This window comes from Salmo trutta, chromosome 37 (assembly GCF_901001165.1).
Source record: "Salmo trutta chromosome 37, fSalTru1.1, whole genome shotgun sequence".
Taxonomy (NCBI): domain Eukaryota; kingdom Metazoa; phylum Chordata; class Actinopteri; order Salmoniformes; family Salmonidae; genus Salmo; species Salmo trutta.
In genome coordinates, this window is record NC_042993.1 from 16,489,504 (window position 1) to 16,508,572 (window position 19,069).

Sequence of the window (19,069 nt, forward strand, 5' to 3'; positions counted from 1 at the left end):
GGACTAAACATTACTTTTCACTACACACCAATCAGTTGCTCAAAAGAAAAAAAGAGAACTGATTAATAGGAAAAACAATAGAAATATAAAAGACAAATCAAATATAGAAAAGGGTCTTTATTAATTTTACATATGGCTTGAAGCGTTTTTATTACAAAGAGGTTACAAAAGGTTGAGGACTTTTGAATCATCAACCACGGGTGGACAGGACAACAGCCATCAATGGTAGAAGGAACTACACAGTCTGAGCACAACACTGATTATCAAAATAACAGCAAGTAACTGAAAGTATGTCTCTTTTCCATGTACAGCAGAGATACCACTAACACCACCTGCATCCAAATGCTAAACATGATTCCCTTGGGTCGTGTTCATTAGGCACCAAACAGTAGAACATTTACTGAAACAGGGAGGACTACCTGGACATAGATAGCAATCGCTTATTTAGTTTTTCCCTTTCAAAACGGTTTGCTACCATGTGCCCTATTGAACACGACCCTATAGTGTTGGACTTGACCTTTTGAGCAGGAGTCACTGCACCAATATGGTTAACGATATAAACAGCAAACAAAGACTGCAGAATAAAGGCCTGTAACGTGACTCGGCTGACTCTTCCTCTAATAATCTCAAAGCCACAACATCCCAATCACTATTAAATCCGAATTTATTAATCATTTTCTAGGTGTCTAATCATCAAACATGATCGTTCGAAAGATTCATTGGAATTGGAAAACAGTTTTCATATGGTGTGCCCACACTACGATATTGATCAGAATCGCAGAATTTAGCTTTACAGTTCATCTAGATCCAGTCTGCTTGACCAGGCTGCATTTTGGACATGAAGCTGGCCGGTCAGAACTTAGATGTTTGATATTTCCGTTTTTAAAAGGGCAAGTATTTATATGTTGCATAAACAGCTGTTTTATCCAAAGTATTTTGCATATAACTTCATGTTCATGACTCCCAACTCATGTTTCTCTTCTTGCCCGCTTCTTCTTCACTGGTTTGGAAGGCTGGCTCTCTTCAGGTTTTTCTATAGGGGAAAACACACAGGGAGAAAAGTCTTACAATACAATACGGGACTCCTTGTAAGACAAGACACAGGTTGTAAAAAAAAATCATAAATAGAAAACAGAAACGAAGACTTTAGAAGCAGGAAGTGTGTAGAATCCATTCCAGAATGATCACTAGGAAGTGTGTAGAATCCATTCCAGAAGGATCACCAGGGAATGAACATTTTTGTTCTCGCCCAGTACTATCACCTGAATCATCCAATCAATGGCATGGATATTAGCTGGGTTGAAACAAAAAGGTGCACCCTGTAGAGGTGTGGTCCTCCAGGAGTGGATTGAGAAACAGTGCAGCTGTAGAAAAGTTTGAGTGGACGCTGAGCGAGAACTGCAGCCCTGCCTGTATACAGTCTTGAGTTTTTAGGGTTGCAACATTTCTGTAACTCTCCTGGACTTCCTGCTTATTCCAAAATTTATTCCAGGAATCTTCCAAATAGGATTTAAGGAAAGTTACCGAAATGTTACAACCGTATGATTGATACATTAAAGAGAAGGACTGATGCACTAGCTCAGAGCTGGGATAGCCAATCAAACTGAATGGAGAGAGGGGACATCTGGGAGTAATAACCTGGCCTAGCTGCTTCCTACACCTCCAGAAATCAAGAGCTACACTTTGCCACAACCAGGGGACGACATCTGGTTCAGAGGAAGAAGGTGAGCAGGCAGCTTGGTGGCCCAGTCAATCACACAACATGGCGGCCCTGCCCAGGAACACCACCAAGCAGCCCACTATTATGTCTAGATTTGAACGGTTTGAGGGCAAGGCAAAGCTATTCCTTCTTTAATATTAATGTGTTTCTATTGTGATCATAGTATAGCAAGGAATGAGTGGGGATATAGAATAGAGGAAAGTATAAAGTGAAGTAAGGGATTGAACCCCAGCTGTTGGCAGAGATACATAGTCCAGGGTCTGCAGCACTACCTCTAGATCAGACTCGTGTGATTCACATTTAGTTCTGATACACTTACTATGTGTTGGAGCAGGTAGACTGTTCTGCTTGGCAGTAGGCTCTGTCTCTGCGGGTTGGGGTGGCACTTGTGTGATGGGGGCTGTGTTCTGAACCACCACTGGTTGCTCCACTCTTGCCTGCAGGAAGAAGAAACCTTGGGATTAAAGAGGGTAAAGAGCTTTTCCCACTGGGGGTGCTCTTGGGCCAACAGGGGTCCCCTAAACGAAATGGCATCCTATTTCCTTTATAGTTCTTACGAGCCCTAGTCAAAAGTAGTACACTATTAGGGAATAGAGTGCCATTTGAGACATGGCCATTGAGGTCTATAGAACAGTGTCACCAACCGTCAAAGCAGTAGCATTAACAGCAGGAGCAGCAGGCTCCTGGATTGGCTGCTTCTTCACCTTGGCCTCAGCAATAACCTTTTTACTTGGCTCCTCTGACTCCTATCAATCACAGAAAAACGGAACAAATATGAGCCAATCAGAAAGGCCACAGGTAGCAATAACCCAATGAAGGACTCAACAATGTAGTTCTAATGAGTGATGGTAACAGTTTAAATGAAGTTGCTCTATTCCTGTGTAATAAGACTAATCACTATAGTAACATTGTAATGATGTTGTTAAGGAAGAATCCAGTAAGTGCTTAGTCTATGGTGTTACCTGGCCAGTAACTACAGCATCTTCAGCTTGCTGCTTCTTCTTCTTCTTCTTTTTAGATTTACCAGTTCCATCAGCGGCAGGCTCCGCCTTGTCTCTCTCTTCATCAGATACCTGCTGTGAAACAACATTCAAAGCACAAAACTAATTCAAATATTTGACAGATCTAGACTGCTCAACCTAAAATCAACAACCTGACAACCTTTCCCCAACTTGAGCTTAAAAAGTCTAAATAATAACAAGGGGAGTGCGTACAGTAAGCAGCAGATATATTTTTTACATGAGAAGGCTTCTGAAATTTAAATGTGCAGTTTTGTTTGACAGACGCTTTTGAAATGAAGCAACCTCCAAATCACTACTATTACTCTGTGCAGAACCTTGTACAGGATACAGCATGGTCTCTTTACAAGCAACTGTTGCACTGTAGTTATATTCCAAGGACGTAGTGCACACTACCAGTCAGTCTACCCTCACATATGCATAAGGTTATATTTTGAGGTTTTTAAATGCAACATTTAAATTAAATCCATGACTTCTCTCTTCATGATGAAATGATCTGTTTAACTCTGGAGATGGTTTCTCTCTCCTCAATTTTCCCAGATTATATTGACAGTATTTAAATATAAGGCATGTTATTTATTTAACCAGGAACAGGCCCATTATGTTAGAAACCGCTCATGAGGGGCACCTAAATAAGTGTTATCACAACTGGCGACTAACCTTGACGGTCTCTGGCAGGGGCTCCTCGAGGGCAGGGAGTTCCTCATAGTTCCCCCACACCTCCGCTGGGGCATTCCAGTCAGAGCACCCGTCCGCTGCAGCAGCAGACCCATCACCACCTGAAAACCCATTCGGAGGAAAGCTCTAGTTAAAACACCTCACAAATACACAACCTTTACAACACATGGTACAGACAGAGATGGTGATTTTCACTCCTACAGCAGTCTCCTGACTACAATACAGTTGGACTGCGCAGAATCACTGATCTACAGACCACCTTGCAACCCGTATAACTACTCATTATGTGATCTAATCCCTGCTATGACTTTTATTGCCAGTGTAAAGGTTTGTTTTACTTACTCAGACCAGACCACTCGTCTTCCACTTGAGGCTCAGGCTGGCTGGGAGACGGCAGCTGGGGTTCCACTGCTGGAACACACACACACACACACACACACACACGACTTGGCTTCATGGCGGACTATCACCAATATACTCAAACTAATATTGCCATATGATTTTTTTATCCTTTAGTAGTTTATTTTTTTGAAATTATACAATCTGATTAAATATCTATACTGCCCTGCAAAGGCAAAACACAGTAACTAAGTAATTGCTTTTACTGCAAAGTCTGACTTCAGTCTTTCTGTCTAGACAGACATCAATTTTTGATACACCATTATATATTCTGATTAACTGGCTTGTTCTTGTGTCAGGAAACTAAATACCACACAAATCAGATAATATACCTGGCCATTACAACAGATAAAATATTTTTGACCAAATGTATAGTTTGTGCATTTTGCCTTTGTAGGGAAGTATACTTGTTTGTACTGTAAACCATGCCGTCTAGAGGCCAAAATCTGATCCTACACCAGGAGTCCAAAGAACAGTCAGCCCCATTACCTGCAGTGCCAACTGTTAGTCTGGTTAATGAGACTAGATTCAGGTCTTTAGCCTTTCTCTCTGTTATTTGGGATCCTCCTAATAAGTCCACCCTCCTAATAACACAACTTTGCAATAGAAAACCTCAGTGAAAACTCCTGCCAGTAAAAATGTAATTGTACTGTGTATACTGTATCCCCTGCATATGACAAAAAGTTTGATTTGATTAATATGTACATATGCAGTATATTCCAGGGAAATATTACTACTATCATTACTTTCAGTCTCGTGCCCCCAGACAGCGGTGTCTTGGTTGCCCTCGGAAGTGGTCCAGTGCTCCTCATCAGGAACAATGGTAAGGGCTGGGGCCGTCACAGCCCGGTCAGTCCATTCTCCAGTCACTACCGGAGCCTCCTCACCGCTGATAGCTGACACCAACACACACATTTAACACCCTTCAAGAACATCCACACATTGGCACCACTTTAAATAGTGTGCCTAAGAAATAGATTCCAACCAAGTACTATACAAATAAGAGCATGTAAACTAAATGTTTTTCTTAAAATGGGACATGATTTGATTTCACCCTAAGCCTTAATCAGACCCTCATTTGAATCAATATGTATATTTGTTTACCTTGAGGTCTGACTACGGCAACAGCAGCGACGGCATCTGCTTTCTCTGCTTTGGTTTTGGAGGATTCTCCTGGGGAAATAACAGTGATGTTTAAAGGCAAGGCTGTAGCTATATTTCCATTTCCTATTTGCAAAGGGAGAGCAGGTCAACACACAAAGAGCAGTAACCTGGAACGCAAACTGATATGCTCAGTTTTTCTATTGTTTCAGTGGTGAAACGCAGCATGTCAGTTTGGATTACAAGCTAACAGAGCAGTTGACAAACAGCAGAAGCTACACCTCTCTCTCTGGGCTCGGAGTCCTCCAGGGTCTGTATTTATAGCGTCTTATCAACAGGGGACCAGCAGAACTCAATAACAGGAGAAGACAGAGAGTAGCAGTCTCCCTGGATGCCAAATTAACCTGTTTACAGAACGTTTGTGAAAGTGTAGGTGTCTTTAACCATGATCAGGCCTGCTCAGCTGCCGCCTTTTGCCAGCATAAGGTGATAGACCTAGCTAGCTTTACCTTTCTTCTTCTTCTTTTCTTTCTTCTCAGAGCCAGAACCAGGGGCTGCAGCTTTAGGGCTGGCCTTGGTTGACACTGTGGGAGGAGTACTAGGCAGAGGATCAACTCCTCCAGGGCTCCCTGAGCCGTCACTGGTCGTCTTGTCTTTACGGCGCTGCTCACGCTTCTCCTTGTTACTGACCTTGGTCTCCCAGGTGCCTGATACTGATAGAAACATGGGGAAGGTTAGTGGGAGGAAGTTAAATAGGCCTACATCTCATGTTCAAATCCACTGTTAGAATGTCCAGGCTCTGGGCCCAGTTTCCCAAAACCATCTCAAGACTACGTTCATCGTTAACCTTCTTAGGAACATCGTTACATCTCCGAGCTGTTTCCCAAAACCATCATTACTAAAGTTGCTCTTGAAAAGGCTCATTATTTAGCGACTGCCTCAGACCACTCGTAGAACAGCTAAGTACGTTGTTAGATGTTTTTTGCCCTTCCGCATCACTTTATACACAAATGTTTATCCGTCTTTGTGACTGCTGATAACTTCATAAGTTTGTAGACTGACTACAAAAACAAAGTTTTTTTGCATAACAAAGGCGTACGCTTCAAATGAAAACCGAGATGACTATTAAAAGACAAATACTGTATAGGCTACATACACATATATATATGAATGATATGGAAATCAACTTCATGTTATTGCAATTTAGTTTTATTTAGATATTTGTAAGCTACCGATACATTTGTCTCAATATATTTCATGATGTAACATTTGCACAACCTGGATTTAGTGCATTATTATAAGGTAAGCATTAGAATAAGCCGCCTCAATATTTGTAACCTCTCTAAGAGCTGATCCATCGTCAGTCTTGTGGAATAATTCTAATGTTAAGGTAAGATTGGAAAGGGAGAAAGCTGATCCTAGAGCAGTCCTCCACCCCCCCAATCCTGGTCAGATTGCATGAATGATAGTCTATGAATCATTTAATGTAACACATTAAAATATGACTAATTTCAATTCCTCTGAAAGGATGTAATAATTAGCTGTAAATGTATGCCCCACTGCGCTTTGCTAGGCACAATTGATTCAAACAGTTGGTGGTATTGTATGGCGTACCTTCCTCCGATTCCTTGCCATGAGAAGAAGCCGTCTTAGCCTCCTTTACTGCCCGTTTCTGCTTCTTCTTGGTGTTCTTTACCTAAATATATAGATTTCAACATGTATGGTGGATTAATGCTACAAGGCAAATCTCAAATCACATACACCATCCTGTTCCCTTAAATCTGTGTACCAAGAGCCTTTTGACATGTAATTTATAGGCTATACGGTCCTTACAATCTCAAACGCTATAAACCAAACAAATCAAAAGTATTATGTTTTAAGTGTCAACCCCTCAATGCAGATTGATGCCCAAAACAACTATAAAGAGCATTGATTGACAGACTGACAGTCAACTGGGTTGAAAGCTGTATTTGATCATGGAGGAGCCACATTTGACACTAGCTATGTGAGGAAGCCATGGTCCCATCCTTTAGGATTTGCTGCATCTGCAAGTTAAAATCTGGCAACCAGACAGCTGGCCCTTGCATATCACAGGACAGTAGGAGTCCTAAGGGAGGCAGGCCTCTAGTCTAAAAGCCACATCATCACTAGTAAAACTCCACTACAAACGCCATAAGGCCGGTTCTCAATCTTCAAGGCATGTTTAGTGCAGAAATTGGGATATTATGTAGCTAGCTATAACCAAGCATATCTGAAGTTGTTTTGCATACAACGGACTTTGTTTTGTATACAACAGATTCAACTCTTTCACTAGTCTCCTAGGCTTGCATACAATCATTTTCCTCTACAAGCAACATTAGGCCTACCTCAGAAGCCTTTTCTGTCTTGACTTGAGAATGTGGCACTACTGGCAGGTTGTCTTCAGTCACTCTGACTTCCTCTTGTAGCTCAGCAACTGCACTACCATTTGGCTGTGATTTCTGTGGGGCAAAAGAGAAGACAAGGCTTAATTAAAAACAAATATTACTTTGGCTCACGTGACAGGTTAATCTAGCTAGCCGAATCATGCTAATGTCGGCTACTAACTACTAGCTAGCTACTGTGACAGAGCTGTCAAAATTAGCATAGCATAACTAGCTAGTAAGCCAACATTGGAAACGTTACCTTATCTGTAGGTTTCCCTTTCTTTTTCTTCGGTTCCTCTGCTTTTGCCGTCTTGATAGGAGCTGGTTTAGTGCTTTCCATGGTCTCAACTTCAATTATGGTCGGTCGCTTCTTGAAGAGCCCGCGACAGGCCGAGGCCCACATAGCCACCATTAGCACGAGCCCAATGCACGCTGCTAAGAAGATCAACCATGGCGGAATCTCGGGCTTCACTCCAAAATCCACCCCGAGTTCTGAGTGCAAGAGGTCTAGGCCAGTGGAAAGAAGCTCATTCAGGCGACCTGCTATCAACCTGGCCTGTTGACAGGTTGCGTCCTGCCAATTGTCTGCCATTTGGGTTGATCTCGATGATTGACAGAATATGCTAAAAAGTTAACGTTAGCTGCCTAAAAATAACGGTTTTGACAGGGCAAACAAAACCACGATCATCGCTAGCTTGTCATCCACCTAGCTGCTAACGCGTTAGCTAGCTGTCACTCATGTAACATTTGAGTCGGTCGAAATAAATTACCCTCATATAGCTAGCTAGCTATGTGTCCACCTCGTATGCCTGATGAACCTGTTTCTTGCCAACTGTGATAAAGCAAGAAGGTTGATTTCGAGGAGCAACAGAAAAACAGGCGGTGCTTAGCAGCGTCCCGTTCTACGATTGGTGCAACGTCATCATGGAAGGAGGCGTCCCTCTGAAATCATGACGAATATCCCCAGACAGATTAAGAATGGTGGTCCTGGACTAGAACATATTAATTGGGGTTAGTTATCAGCATATTTGATTAAAAACTATACCCAATGATGAATCACATCTTGAACCAAACTTTTGCTGCCCACCTCAAGTACAATTTGTGGCCTGTATTGTATGCTTGGGTGTATTCCCACAATCTAAAGAATTGCAGTCTTCGTAAAGTTCCTAAAACCAGGTTATCAGCATGCCTAGCACTTATTGTGAGGTCATCGATTTAAACCATATTCAGAAATACATTCTACAACAATCAAGAGACTAAAATGATCATTTGCATCCAAGTTTATTTTGAAATTCCCTACTCCCCCTATACAAGAAAAATAATGACTTTCCACCAAGGCAGCAGTGAACTGTCAGTGATAGTAAGTATTCTGTTTAGGGCAAGGAACAAAATCATAATCACAGTGTGTTTTTTTATACTTTAACTTTTTAAATACTTCTACTGCGGTCCTCTTTGGCTGAGCTTCGGCACAGGTTGCTGTCGAGCCAAATTCCTGGGAAGTAAAGGTTTAAGCCAATAGAGCAGAGGGCTTCAACTTTACAAAGCCAATGCAGGAATGTATATTACCTTCAGAACTAAAAAAATTAAAATAAAATAAGAACAAGCTGTCTGTGTTCACAACACAAACAAAATAACCGCCAGGGGAGCGACAGCATTTTTGTATTTTCTTCGAATTCCATAAAATTGTATAGACAAAAAACAAATCTACAAAAATTTAACTAGGTAAATATTACACAACAGGTAAACATGTTTGTCAACCTCTACACAAAACCAAAGTTCTTGGTCTTAATGGCTAGTAAGAGTTTCTGTTTTAGAATCTGTTTGGAGGAGTAGAGTGGCACGTAGAGGCGCGAGATGCAGGTGTTGGCCGTGGGCAGGTGCTGGTCGTCCGGAGGCCTGATGGTGATGGAGGGCATGGGCTGGAAGCCTTCCTCACTGGCTGGCAGAGACGGACTGGAGGTCCAGAAGTACACCTGCAGAGAGGGAGAGGAATCAGATTGTATTGGAATTTATATTTGAGTTTGTGCAGATAAAAATTACAAACTGGGCCTGCATCAGGTAGTGAAAATAATTTCTTACCAGATCTTGCCTCTCAGTCATGCTCATCTTCTCCACGATGGACCAAAACCAGCGTTTGAACTGCAACAATTTATCAGCATTTTCCCCTGTTGAGATTCAGAGTGGGATAACAAAAATAAGTGACTCAATCATGGAATAAAAACCACAAACTTAAACACATTTAAGTCATGTAAAAGTACAAACTTATTTTTGTTACAAGACTTCCAACTGCATAGCTAAAAGTGTTAGGGTGAGGATCAATAACCAAAGGAAAACTAAATACATCCAGGTTTTACAGTTCTAGGAGCAGGTCTCCCCATCCATATAATCTTATTCATTGTGATCAAAAAGGCAAAACTGATCCTACATCAGCACTCATACTCTGAGATTCTTTGTGAATACGGGCCAAGGTCTTTGTACCAGATTCATCATTGAAGGAAGTGAAGCTGATGAGCATCTGCACGTTGACCTCTCCACAGCCGTTGACCAGTAGCCTGAAGTCCTCAGCTGTCAAGTCCTCCAGGGCGTTCTTAGGAAGGACATCCAACAGACCCTTCCTCATCGCCTGAAAGAGACAAAACCGTATTAATATTAAATGTCATCTTTATATACAGTACACATCCATCCCCTTATCAGCTGAGACAGAACAAGGTATTAATCTCACAAATTTACACTCTACAACATTGTCTCTGTACACCTCTAGGCTTATCCCTACTCCAGCTTTAGACTCGTGTCCGATTTGCTGTTTTGGAAACACCTATGAAATGCCAAAAACAAAAACCTATCTGGGACCAGGCTAACTTTAGACCTAACTCCATACAGAATGCCCCACTTGGTTCCCCTTATTATAGTGAATGTTAATTCACTTGTGTACAACTCACATGAAGAGGTTGCTCAGCAACCACCAGCATCCTGTGTTCGGCGTACTTTCTCACGTATTCGTAAACGTTGAGAGGAGTCACAGGCATGTTGACCCCACCTGACAGCAGCTCCACCTGATATATAGCCATGGACAGCAGACACCATGTCAATAATGTAATGCCATGTTTCATAACATTCTGTCACAATTAGACGGCAGAATAGAAGGCTTTTCAAAACAGTCAACTTCTGATAAATTCAAAACCTGGCAGTTTCAAATGTTTAATGTTGCATGCACAAGTACAGTGAAATGCCAGTTGTGACAGAGTGCATTAAAACCAGAGCATGCAGTCAGGCGATTGCAAAAATATAACGAAATGAAAAATCGGGACTGAAAACGTATCTTAAGTGCACTTCCTGAGTTGACTGCATGTGAAATATTCTCCCTGTGAGTTCTTTACCTGTCCAGCCCCTTCCTCCTTACACAGGTCTATGGCGAAGGCCAGGTCCATGGCTGCAAACACAGCCTCCGCCTCTCCAGCCTGAGAGTGACGGATCAACTGTCGCAGGCTCTCGTACATTACCGGGTCAAAAAAGGCAAAGTCATGCCAATTCACCTGCTCACAGACACACATACTGATGAGAACTCTATCCGTGTACAAGTCCAGATGTAGCGGTTTCAATATTGCAGTGTACAACAGTGCCCATATAACAGTGGAAATCATTACCTTTCTGCCGAGCAGCACCTTGATGACATGTCTGTTCAAGGTAATTGGACAGAGCTCATTCTGCAGCAGACACAGCCCTAGTATTCTGGAGAAGAAGAAAAAGAGAACTTTTGAGGTAGGCTACATATAATTGTAATTTCGTTGTTTTATCCCTGAATACCAGTAAATAGTGGCTGCACTCCAGATGGCCCCCTGTTCCCTATGGGTCCTGGTTGCGCAATAAAGGGAATAGGATGCTAGGACTTACCTGCCGATGTTCCTGAAGCAGTTGAGCCTGGCCTCCGTGTTCTTGCCGGGCCGGGGAGAGTAGAAGCCTCTCTTCCCAGGCTGGTAGAACAGGGGAGCGTTGTCATCTCCGTCTTCAGGGTCGTCCAGCTCCATGTCCACCACACTGCGGGTGGAGCCATGACGCTTACGGTTCTCCTGCTGCTACAACCAGGAAATTAGGAACTTTATTCGTAATTGACAATAATTGACACATTTTTGGTTATTACAGTGTAAAATGATTAAAATCAGTGCCACCCAGAAAAATTTAAGTGACTGTCTTGAGAAAGGTTGCTAAGGCTGAAATGTTGACAAACAGTCCCCTATATCCTGTTACTATTAGAGCATAATATCAGTGGGTGATCATGAGGTGAATATTTCTATTATGTTATAGTAAACCTCTAACAGCCACAGTCAGAATTCTAACCAGTAAGTTAAATGTCATGAGGCTGAAGGCCACATTCCTTTTATTCTTCATACAACTTTCTTACAGGCATGTCTAATGACTTGTGTTCTTGGACCACAGAGCTGAGGCATGCTTGGACCGGAGATGGAGAGCTGAAGCTTACCTGTGCTTTCTCAGGAGCCTCTAGGAGACCCAGGTCCAGTATGCTGTCAGCGCCATTTTCCCTGTGGAAGGAGAGAGGGGTTCTAGTCAGGTTATCCTTTATTTTTATCGAACCAGGTTGTCCTATTGAGGTAAAAAAAAAAAAAAAAAAAAAAGCTTTCACAAGGGAGACCTGGCCAAGAGGGCATCCTTGAAATTGTGTATGGTGACGATGCATCCCAAATGGCACCTTTTTGCCTATTTAGCATAAAGGGGCTCTGGTCAAAAGTAACGCACTGAGCAGGGTGCTATTTTGAGAACAAAATGACAGAGTGGTGAATAGGACACTGTACTATACCTTCCATGTGCAATGAGCAGCTCCATGGCCTCCTCCACCCTGGCCCTGAGAGAGTCCTCACTGGCCAGGAGCAACAGCAGCTGGGCTGGGGAGAGTTCCAGCAGCATCCCTGTGATCTTACTGGCAAACGCCTGGAGAGGAAGGAACAACACCAGTCAGTCCCATTCTGTAGACAGTCCTGAGGTTTTCACTTATTCACCACCCATCACATACAGTATTCCTTGTTGATTGTATATAGATAGATATTATGCATTATAGATTAGATAATGAATGGATACTGCATTTATATATAAGGCACTTTAATTAGAATTAGATTGTTGTAAAGCTGGCAGGTACCGGCTGCATAGTGTGGACGCGGGGGTACAGCCTCTCTCCCAGGGCCTGTCTGTGGGCAGGTAGGGGGTCAGGTTCGTCACTGGGGTTCCCCTCCGAGGCTGGCCTGAAGGGTCGGGTGTCAATGGACAGCTGTCTCCTCGAGTCCCTGGAACACACACAGAAGGGAAGGTTAGCTAGCGCCCTCAAACATTCTACACCATCGTGCCGACACGAACCAAACTGGCCAGTGCAGGCCATTGTCTTACGCCAGAGATCAATGCTCGTCCCTCAACCGATCCGTCTTGTAGGACGTGGAACTCATCTATAAAACTAGATTTTGCTCAACACTAGTTCCTAATTCTGGCTACTACGGCAAACCATGCACCAGCTAACAGCCTAGTACAAGCTTGTTTGAATGGCCATATGGTAGCTAGTTTAACAGCTTGTTGATTAAGTTGTACAGAACCAAAGTTATGGGACTGCTCTCAGAAATCAGCATGTATGCAACAGACAGCTGCCACTGTGCCTCGCTACTTTGTAACATTTGGCCAACGCGATAACGTTGCAGAGCACAGTCAGCTGTGCTGTATAACTCGGCGCACTAATCACAGCAGAACAAATACCATGAAAACTCATGTTCAAAGCTAGAGTGAGTATTCAGCATTGAGTGTGTGAACTGGTGTTAGCTGTTAAATCGAAATGACACAACGACAAGGTTCCAGTTTAACAAAGTTTACTATACCGTATGAACACACTACAAGGTAGCCATTGCACTCTAGGCTAGGTCCATCAACCACAAGACTCCCTGCGCAGGCACACTCTTGACTGAGTGATAGCCCCGTAATAACAGAAATATAGGGATACTTAAAACATGAACTTAACATTAGCATCCCTGTCTTTTCATATGGATTGATTAGAAATGTTCATACATAAATCATTTCATAAATATGGATTCTACCACCACAATACACCTTAGCTAGATATAGAATTAGGTAGTGAAGACATCCTCATTACTTAAAAAAAAAATATTAGCTACAGGTTTATCGTTTTTGGTAAGATTAACTGACTCTTGAGGATGAACAGGGGTTCAGTGGATGATGTCACCTTGGTAACATTTTCGAATGTTAGGACAGCATATTGTAACCGGACTTCTTTTTAGATATCCATGAGTGTCTGCGAGTTCAGACAGATCAGTACAGACGGCCGCCATGTTATCCAACGTGAGACAATGCCGTGCAGGCCAGAACCTATGGTGGATGCGTAACCAGGCCAGAACCTATGGTGGATGCGTAACCAGGCCAGAACCTATGGTGGATGCGTAACCAGGTCAGCTAGGTTTGGCTCGGTTCAGTAGTGTAATATTTTAAATCGGTGTAGTTGAGTAGAGAGATGTATAAGGCTCTAGTTACAACTTTCAAACTATGTTGCATTTGTATTGCTTTGTGTAACACCACCAGCAACTGCTAAGCAATTAATCTACAACGTGGTTGCATCCAGTTGCAAAAAAAATTATACTTTGGCTGTTGCTTGCAACTAGTGCACAATCAAAATGAATGCGTCGCACATGATCCATTTGAAGGTTCGGAACTCCGACCCAGTTGTCATGTCAACACAGCTGTCAGTGCTGCGGGAACAGTGATCAAGGTTGGTAGAAGAGACATTAGCCAAACGGGAGCTGTAAATAAATATTGGCATCATGGGAAGTCACGGTTAATGTACATGGTTTGGTAGTCAATGTCATTTTTGAAGTGAACCCAGACCTCTCAAACCAGTTTCAACTGAAATTGTCCAACATTAACTGCACTAGCTAACTTAGTTCATTGCTAGCTTGGTCATTTTGACTAGCTAGCTAGTGTACAGACAGCATTTTGTCCAAATCCATTCTTATACAACAACCATACGGTTCGATAAACAATAATTAGTAAAATCATGACGTAATGCAGCAGATGACATTAGGTGAGATACGACTTCTCAAACCATAATGACAATAGCAGCTTCAATTTGATTGGCTGTTGCACGCAATTTCAATCACGTTTGAGTTACTTCGTGTATCAGCAAAGTTGCTTGAGATGTCACTTGCAACCTCTAACTGCAACTAAATTTGCTTGAAAGTTGCTTTGTGTAACTCCAGCCTAACACATGAAGGTCAAACGTTTTCTGAAAGGAAACATGTCCTAATAACACACTACAACCACAGGGTTGGTGGGCAGGGAGGTTGGTCTCACCTGTCTCGGTCTCTCCTAGAGCCAGCTCGGAGCCCTCCACTCCTCCGCTCCCTCTCCCGGTCTCTGTTCCTCAGCCGCTGCATCAGATCTACACACAGAGGGAGACTTTAGGAAAGATATATATATATATATATATCTCTGTTCTCTTCTGAAATTCCTCTTGCTTCCCCCAGAGTGGTGGTAGCAGTAAGTTGTCACAGCCACCATGTTAAACTGCCATTTGGGTTAAGTAATTAATAAATTGACGCTAGTAGTTTCATACTCAATGTCATACTTGAGTTGTAATCGTGATGACACGTACTGCTGGCCTGCATGCCCTTGCTGACGCTCTGCACACAGTCCAGGTTGGGCAGCTTGTCATTGGACAGGAAGGCCAGGGCGATGGCCGTGTAGAAGCTACGGGCCACGCCACTACCCTCGCCCGGCTCGTCCTTGAAGGTGACCTTGACGCGGTGCACAGCCATGGGTGTGGTGGTGCAGCGCCGGCCAAAGTGGGTATTGAGCTGCCTCATAGTCTGCTGGATCAGCTGGTCACGGTCACGGTCCACCTCCAGGGCCAGGTCACGAGACTGGAGGTTACGGAGTTTCTCCATCTCCCGGCGGAACTTAGACTCCTTCACCTCAAAACCCCCCAGCTCGGTCAGGATCTGGGGACGGGATCAGACAGGCAGGATTAAATGTCTGGTTAGATCGTCAACTGTTTTTAATGTTTAACAGATGTTTTTTAGTCCTGATCTCATCTTGGTAATTGTACTCTTCTTTATTACATGTTTGTCTGTCAAGATCTGGGGACAGAAAGCTGTAGAGACTTGTCTACCGTTCTAAAAGCGTACATTTGGATCCGGGATGATGATTGGTTGATAGCTGTTAGTTATTCACGATAATCCACAGGTAAAGCCGGTTAACAGTTCCATTTGAATCATCAATGCGCTGTTCAACAGCCCAGCCAGGCAATTCATAAACTTTCTAGCCCATCATCTTGGTAATGGTATTTTTCTTTATTTTGTCTGTGTCTAGCTGTATATTTTTATGGATTTCATTGTATTAATGGTTTGGGGCAGGGGAAATACTGTAAATATAATACAGTATAAGTGTTTAAACACCAATCCCTGAGTGTGCATACCGATCCGGGCTCTGCTCCAACGTCCTCCATGAAGACGCGTCCGAACAGCTCCAGAGACAGACGCCAGCGGCCCAGCAGCATGTCATGGGAGATCACCATCCCCATGAAACTACAGTGGGGTCTGGAGAGGACAGAGAGATGATATACTTCCTGGTTAATATTACAGTGAGGTCTGGAAAACACAGGAGAGGGCACAGAGATGTTACTTCCTTGTTAATACCAAAGATGGGAGCGTAAGGAACATTTACATATGCAGTTGTAAGACGCAAAGAGGGAGAACGTTTTAATTTATTTACGTAATTTAACTATATTCATTGTTTCCTTACTGAAGCAAAAAGAGAGCGACCTGAGAAAGCAAACCTAGATGGGATTTTCATTTATTTACTGGCCACGTGTACCATACCTAAAGGAAGGGAGCGGGGGTCCATCGCTCTCAGTGAGGCCTATTTCAGCCAGCAGGCTGCTCTTCAGCTGGGCAGCTAGGTCGTGGGGTGAGGGGCCTGGCTTTGGAGCCACTAGCTCCTGGTCCATGGGCTGGTCCTCTCTGCCGCGCTGACTAGTCTCCATACTCATCACGTTCTTCAGGTTGGCTGAGTAGGACATCTTGGTGGGTAGGATCTGTAGGACAACATAGCTGTGGTGAATGGTGCTATAATGAATGTTTTTTTTTTTATGATGAAATGTACTGTGAAGACTGTGGCTCTGCTCCAATAATTTGATGCATCTTTCCTTCCATGAAGTACTAATCACTGATCTAACATGGATTGGCGTTAGCAAGCTTTCCAGTTTCCATTGCATTGCTTCCACCAATCCAGCCATGTTAGACCAGTGATTCTTTCAAGAAAGGAGGGAAGGGGGGATGAGGGAAGGATGCATGTTGATTGAAGGGATGAGGGATAAAGGAAGGGATGAGGAATAAAGGAAGGATGCATGATAAGCGTATTAGAGCAGGGCTGGTGTGTTTTCAGGGCGGGCAGGTCGTTTTGTATACCTGAGAGGAGCCCATGTTAACCTCCAGGCAGCTGCGGTCCAGGGTGGCCTCGGCCAGGCCTTTGCTTGCTGTGTACGAGGACGAGTACAGGCCCTGACTAGGACGGCCAAACAGATCCTCCTTCCTTGCATTGGGCTGGGAGGTAGAAAAATGTAAAATAAGTTGCAGTGTCATTATTGTAACAAACAGTAAACAACTCACTGGTCCCAGGCAGTCCACTGATAGACTGAGCTCCTATTCTCTGCCCAGTAACAGGAGACGCATGAAACAAGCTTCTGAAGGCTGTTGGAAGCCTTAGGAAGTGCAAAATGACCCCACAGACACTGTAGTTTGAATAGGGATTAGATAGAACTACAACTCACTTCCTGGTTGGATTTTTTCTCAGGTTTTTGCCTGCCATACGAGTTCTGTTATACTCACAGACAACACTCTGAAGTTTCTAAAACTGTTCGAATGATTTCTATCCAAATCTACTAATAATATGCATTCCTTAGTTTCTGGGAGTGAGTAGGAGGCAGTTTACTCTGGGCACGTCAGTCATTCAAGCGACTCAATACTGCCACCATCCATAAGTTAAATCGCAATTGCTGCTGACAAACATGATTTATGGACCCCGTCAAATTGGCTAGCCAATAACAGATGACATCAATATGGCTAGTTAACAAGCTCACTTTCAGGGGATAAACTAGAAGTCTATATCCAAATAATGTTTAATTTGCTTGGCATCTATAGAGGTGATGACAGTAGTCCAAATGACAATTTGATGAGGACTTGCCGATGTCAAGCACTTTCCAAAAGCCGAACCTCTGATGAAGCAAGCTAAGTGACAGTTTGCTTAGCTAGCTAGATGCCAAATGATAGGTTACCCTCATGTATCTGAAAATACATGATCAATTGATGTTTACTGATCATGAAAAACATGCAGTTACTTGTTGTTTAACTCTGATAGAGCTAAATGTGGAATAATCAGAACTGTGTAGTTCTGACTATGCTCTTCAAGGTGATGATATTAAAACCAAATAGTTAACAATCCCTTAAAAACAGCATGTACTTGTCAATGGTTTTAGTGGAGCTGGGGGTCTCTTTGCCCCCAGCAGCCAAATCTAACGCTCTGCACTATTGTGACATTTTATTGATAACGACCTATGAAAGAAATGCACTAACCTGCAGGAGGTGAGGCTGGTCTGCCAGGGGGATGGCCTCCGCCAGGGGGACCTCGAAGGGGTTGGGGGGGATACAGCCCAGGAAGGTCATGGAGTCAGAGCGCCGGAAGAACGGGTGGTTCTGTCCCGTCTCAGCGGGGACCGGGTCATCCTCCTTATCCTGGAGTGTGGAGCCTGAGAGGGAGAGAGGTCAGCACTGCTTCCCTGCATTTCTCCACACTGCAAAAGACCACTGGGAAAGACTGGCCAAAAAAAAAAACTGTACATAGTTTAAACTGCCGCCTATCACCTACATCAGGGCTCTTCAACCCAGTTCCTGGAGAGCTACCGTCCTGCAGGTTCACGGCAACTGTAATCACACGCACCTGATTCTAATAATTAGCTGGTTGATAATCTGAATCAGGTTACTTACAACTGGGGTTGGAGTGAAAACCTATGAGGGTAGCTCTCCACGAACAGGTACGGAGAGCCATGACCTAAAGTGACGTATTAAAGTATTTACCCCCTTTCTGATTTTCTCTATTTTTGCTACAGAATGTTATCAGAACTTCAACTAAAATCTAATATTAGATAAAAGGGAACCTGAGTTAACAAATAACCAAAATGTATACTCATTTTATTTATTTAATTAACAAAGTGATCCAATTCCCCTGTGTGAAAAAGTAATTGCCCCCTTACACTCAATAGCTGGTTGTGCCACCTTTAGCTGCAATGACTGCAACCAAATGCTTCCTGTAGTTGTTAAGTCGCTCAACGCTGTGGAGGAATTTTGGCCCATTCTTGCATGCAGAACTGCTTTAACTCAGCAACATGTGGCTTCAAACTGCTCATTTCAAGTCCTACCACAATGTTGTCTCAATTAGGATTAGGTCTGGACTTTGACTAAGCCATTCCAAAACTAAAAAAAATGTCGTTTTAACCATTTTCATGTAGAATAGTGTATTTTGGATCATTTTCTTGCTGCATGACCCAGATGCACTTCAGCTTCAACACAGACGGATGGCCTGACATTCTTCTGTAAAATTCTGATACAGAGCAGAATTCATGGTTCCTTCCATTAAGGCAAGTCATCCAGGTCCTGAGGCAGCAAAGCATCCCCAAACCGTCACACTACCAC

The 19,069-nt window shown here is 43.2% G+C and overlaps 2 protein-coding genes across 23 annotated transcripts in view; both read right to left on the reverse strand.

Moving 5' to 3' along the window:
- Positions 1–102: 102 nt before the first annotated feature.
- Positions 103–8,175, reverse strand: LOC115177520 (protein LYRIC). 3 transcript variants are annotated; one of them, XM_029738371.1, is made up of 12 exons: positions 7,582–8,175; positions 7,284–7,397; positions 6,532–6,613; positions 5,427–5,630; positions 4,921–4,989; positions 4,563–4,712; positions 3,760–3,828; positions 3,400–3,518; positions 2,683–2,793; positions 2,365–2,466; positions 2,040–2,157; positions 103–1,033 (listed from the first exon to the last, which is right to left on the reverse strand). In XM_029738371.1, exons 1-12 carry the CDS (start codon positions 7,912–7,914, stop codon positions 969–971), a joined length of 1,536 nt encoding a protein of 511 aa, XP_029594231.1. In that variant the 5' UTR covers positions 7,915–8,175; the 3' UTR covers positions 103–968. The 3 variants fall into 3 exon arrangements, with proteins under 3 accessions (XP_029594231.1, XP_029594230.1, XP_029594228.1); XM_029738370.1 differs by having other exon boundaries at positions 2,683–2,796; positions 3,760–3,825; positions 7,582–8,174; XM_029738368.1 differs by having other exon boundaries at positions 2,683–2,796; positions 7,582–8,174.
- A 409-nt stretch (positions 8,176–8,584) lies between these two features.
- LOC115177521 (E3 ubiquitin-protein ligase UBR5-like) overlaps positions 8,585–19,069 on the reverse strand; it is a 42,305-nt gene continuing 31,820 nt past the window's right edge. For 11 of the 20 annotated variants that reach the window (XM_029738389.1, XM_029738381.1, XM_029738382.1 and 8 more), the window contains 16 exons: positions 17,954–18,126; positions 16,790–16,924; positions 16,202–16,416; positions 15,799–15,919; positions 14,938–15,322; positions 14,676–14,763; positions 12,472–12,616; positions 12,136–12,266; positions 11,800–11,860; positions 11,214–11,395; positions 10,967–11,051; positions 10,700–10,855; positions 10,262–10,375; positions 9,762–9,945; positions 9,402–9,487; positions 9,039–9,295 (listed from right to left, as the gene is read on the reverse strand). In XM_029738389.1, coding sequence (XP_029594249.1) covers positions 9,083–9,295; positions 9,402–9,487; positions 9,762–9,945; positions 10,262–10,375; positions 10,700–10,855; positions 10,967–11,051; positions 11,214–11,395; positions 11,800–11,860; positions 12,136–12,266; positions 12,472–12,616; positions 14,676–14,763; positions 14,938–15,322; positions 15,799–15,919; positions 16,202–16,416; positions 16,790–16,924; positions 17,954–18,126 — 2,474 coding nt within the window. In that variant the 3' untranslated portion in view covers positions 9,039–9,082. Of the gene's footprint in view, positions 9,296–9,401; positions 9,488–9,761; positions 9,946–10,261; positions 10,376–10,699; positions 10,856–10,966; positions 11,052–11,213; positions 11,396–11,799; positions 11,861–12,135; positions 12,267–12,471; positions 12,617–14,675; positions 14,764–14,937; positions 15,323–15,798; positions 15,920–16,201; positions 16,417–16,789; positions 16,925–17,953; positions 18,127–19,069 lie in introns of all 20 variants that reach the window. The other 9 variants (XM_029738372.1, XM_029738391.1, XM_029738392.1 and 6 more) reach the window with 9 other exon arrangements.

Excerpts from the sequence above, each read along its gene's own strand:
- LOC115177520 (XM_029738368.1), bottom strand. The coding sequence starts at position 7,914 with ATGGCAGACAATTGGCAGGACGCAACCTGTCAACAGGCCAGGTTGATA. Across the intron at positions 3,829-4,562 it reads CTGGGGGCACGAGACTGAAA|CAGTGGAACCCCAGCTGCCG; the intron begins GTAATGATAGTA and ends TGTGTGTTCCAG. Across the intron at positions 3,519-3,759 it reads AGACGAGTGGTCTGGTCTGA|GTGGTGATGGGTCTGCTGCT; the intron begins GTAAGTAAAACA and ends ATGGGTTTTCAG.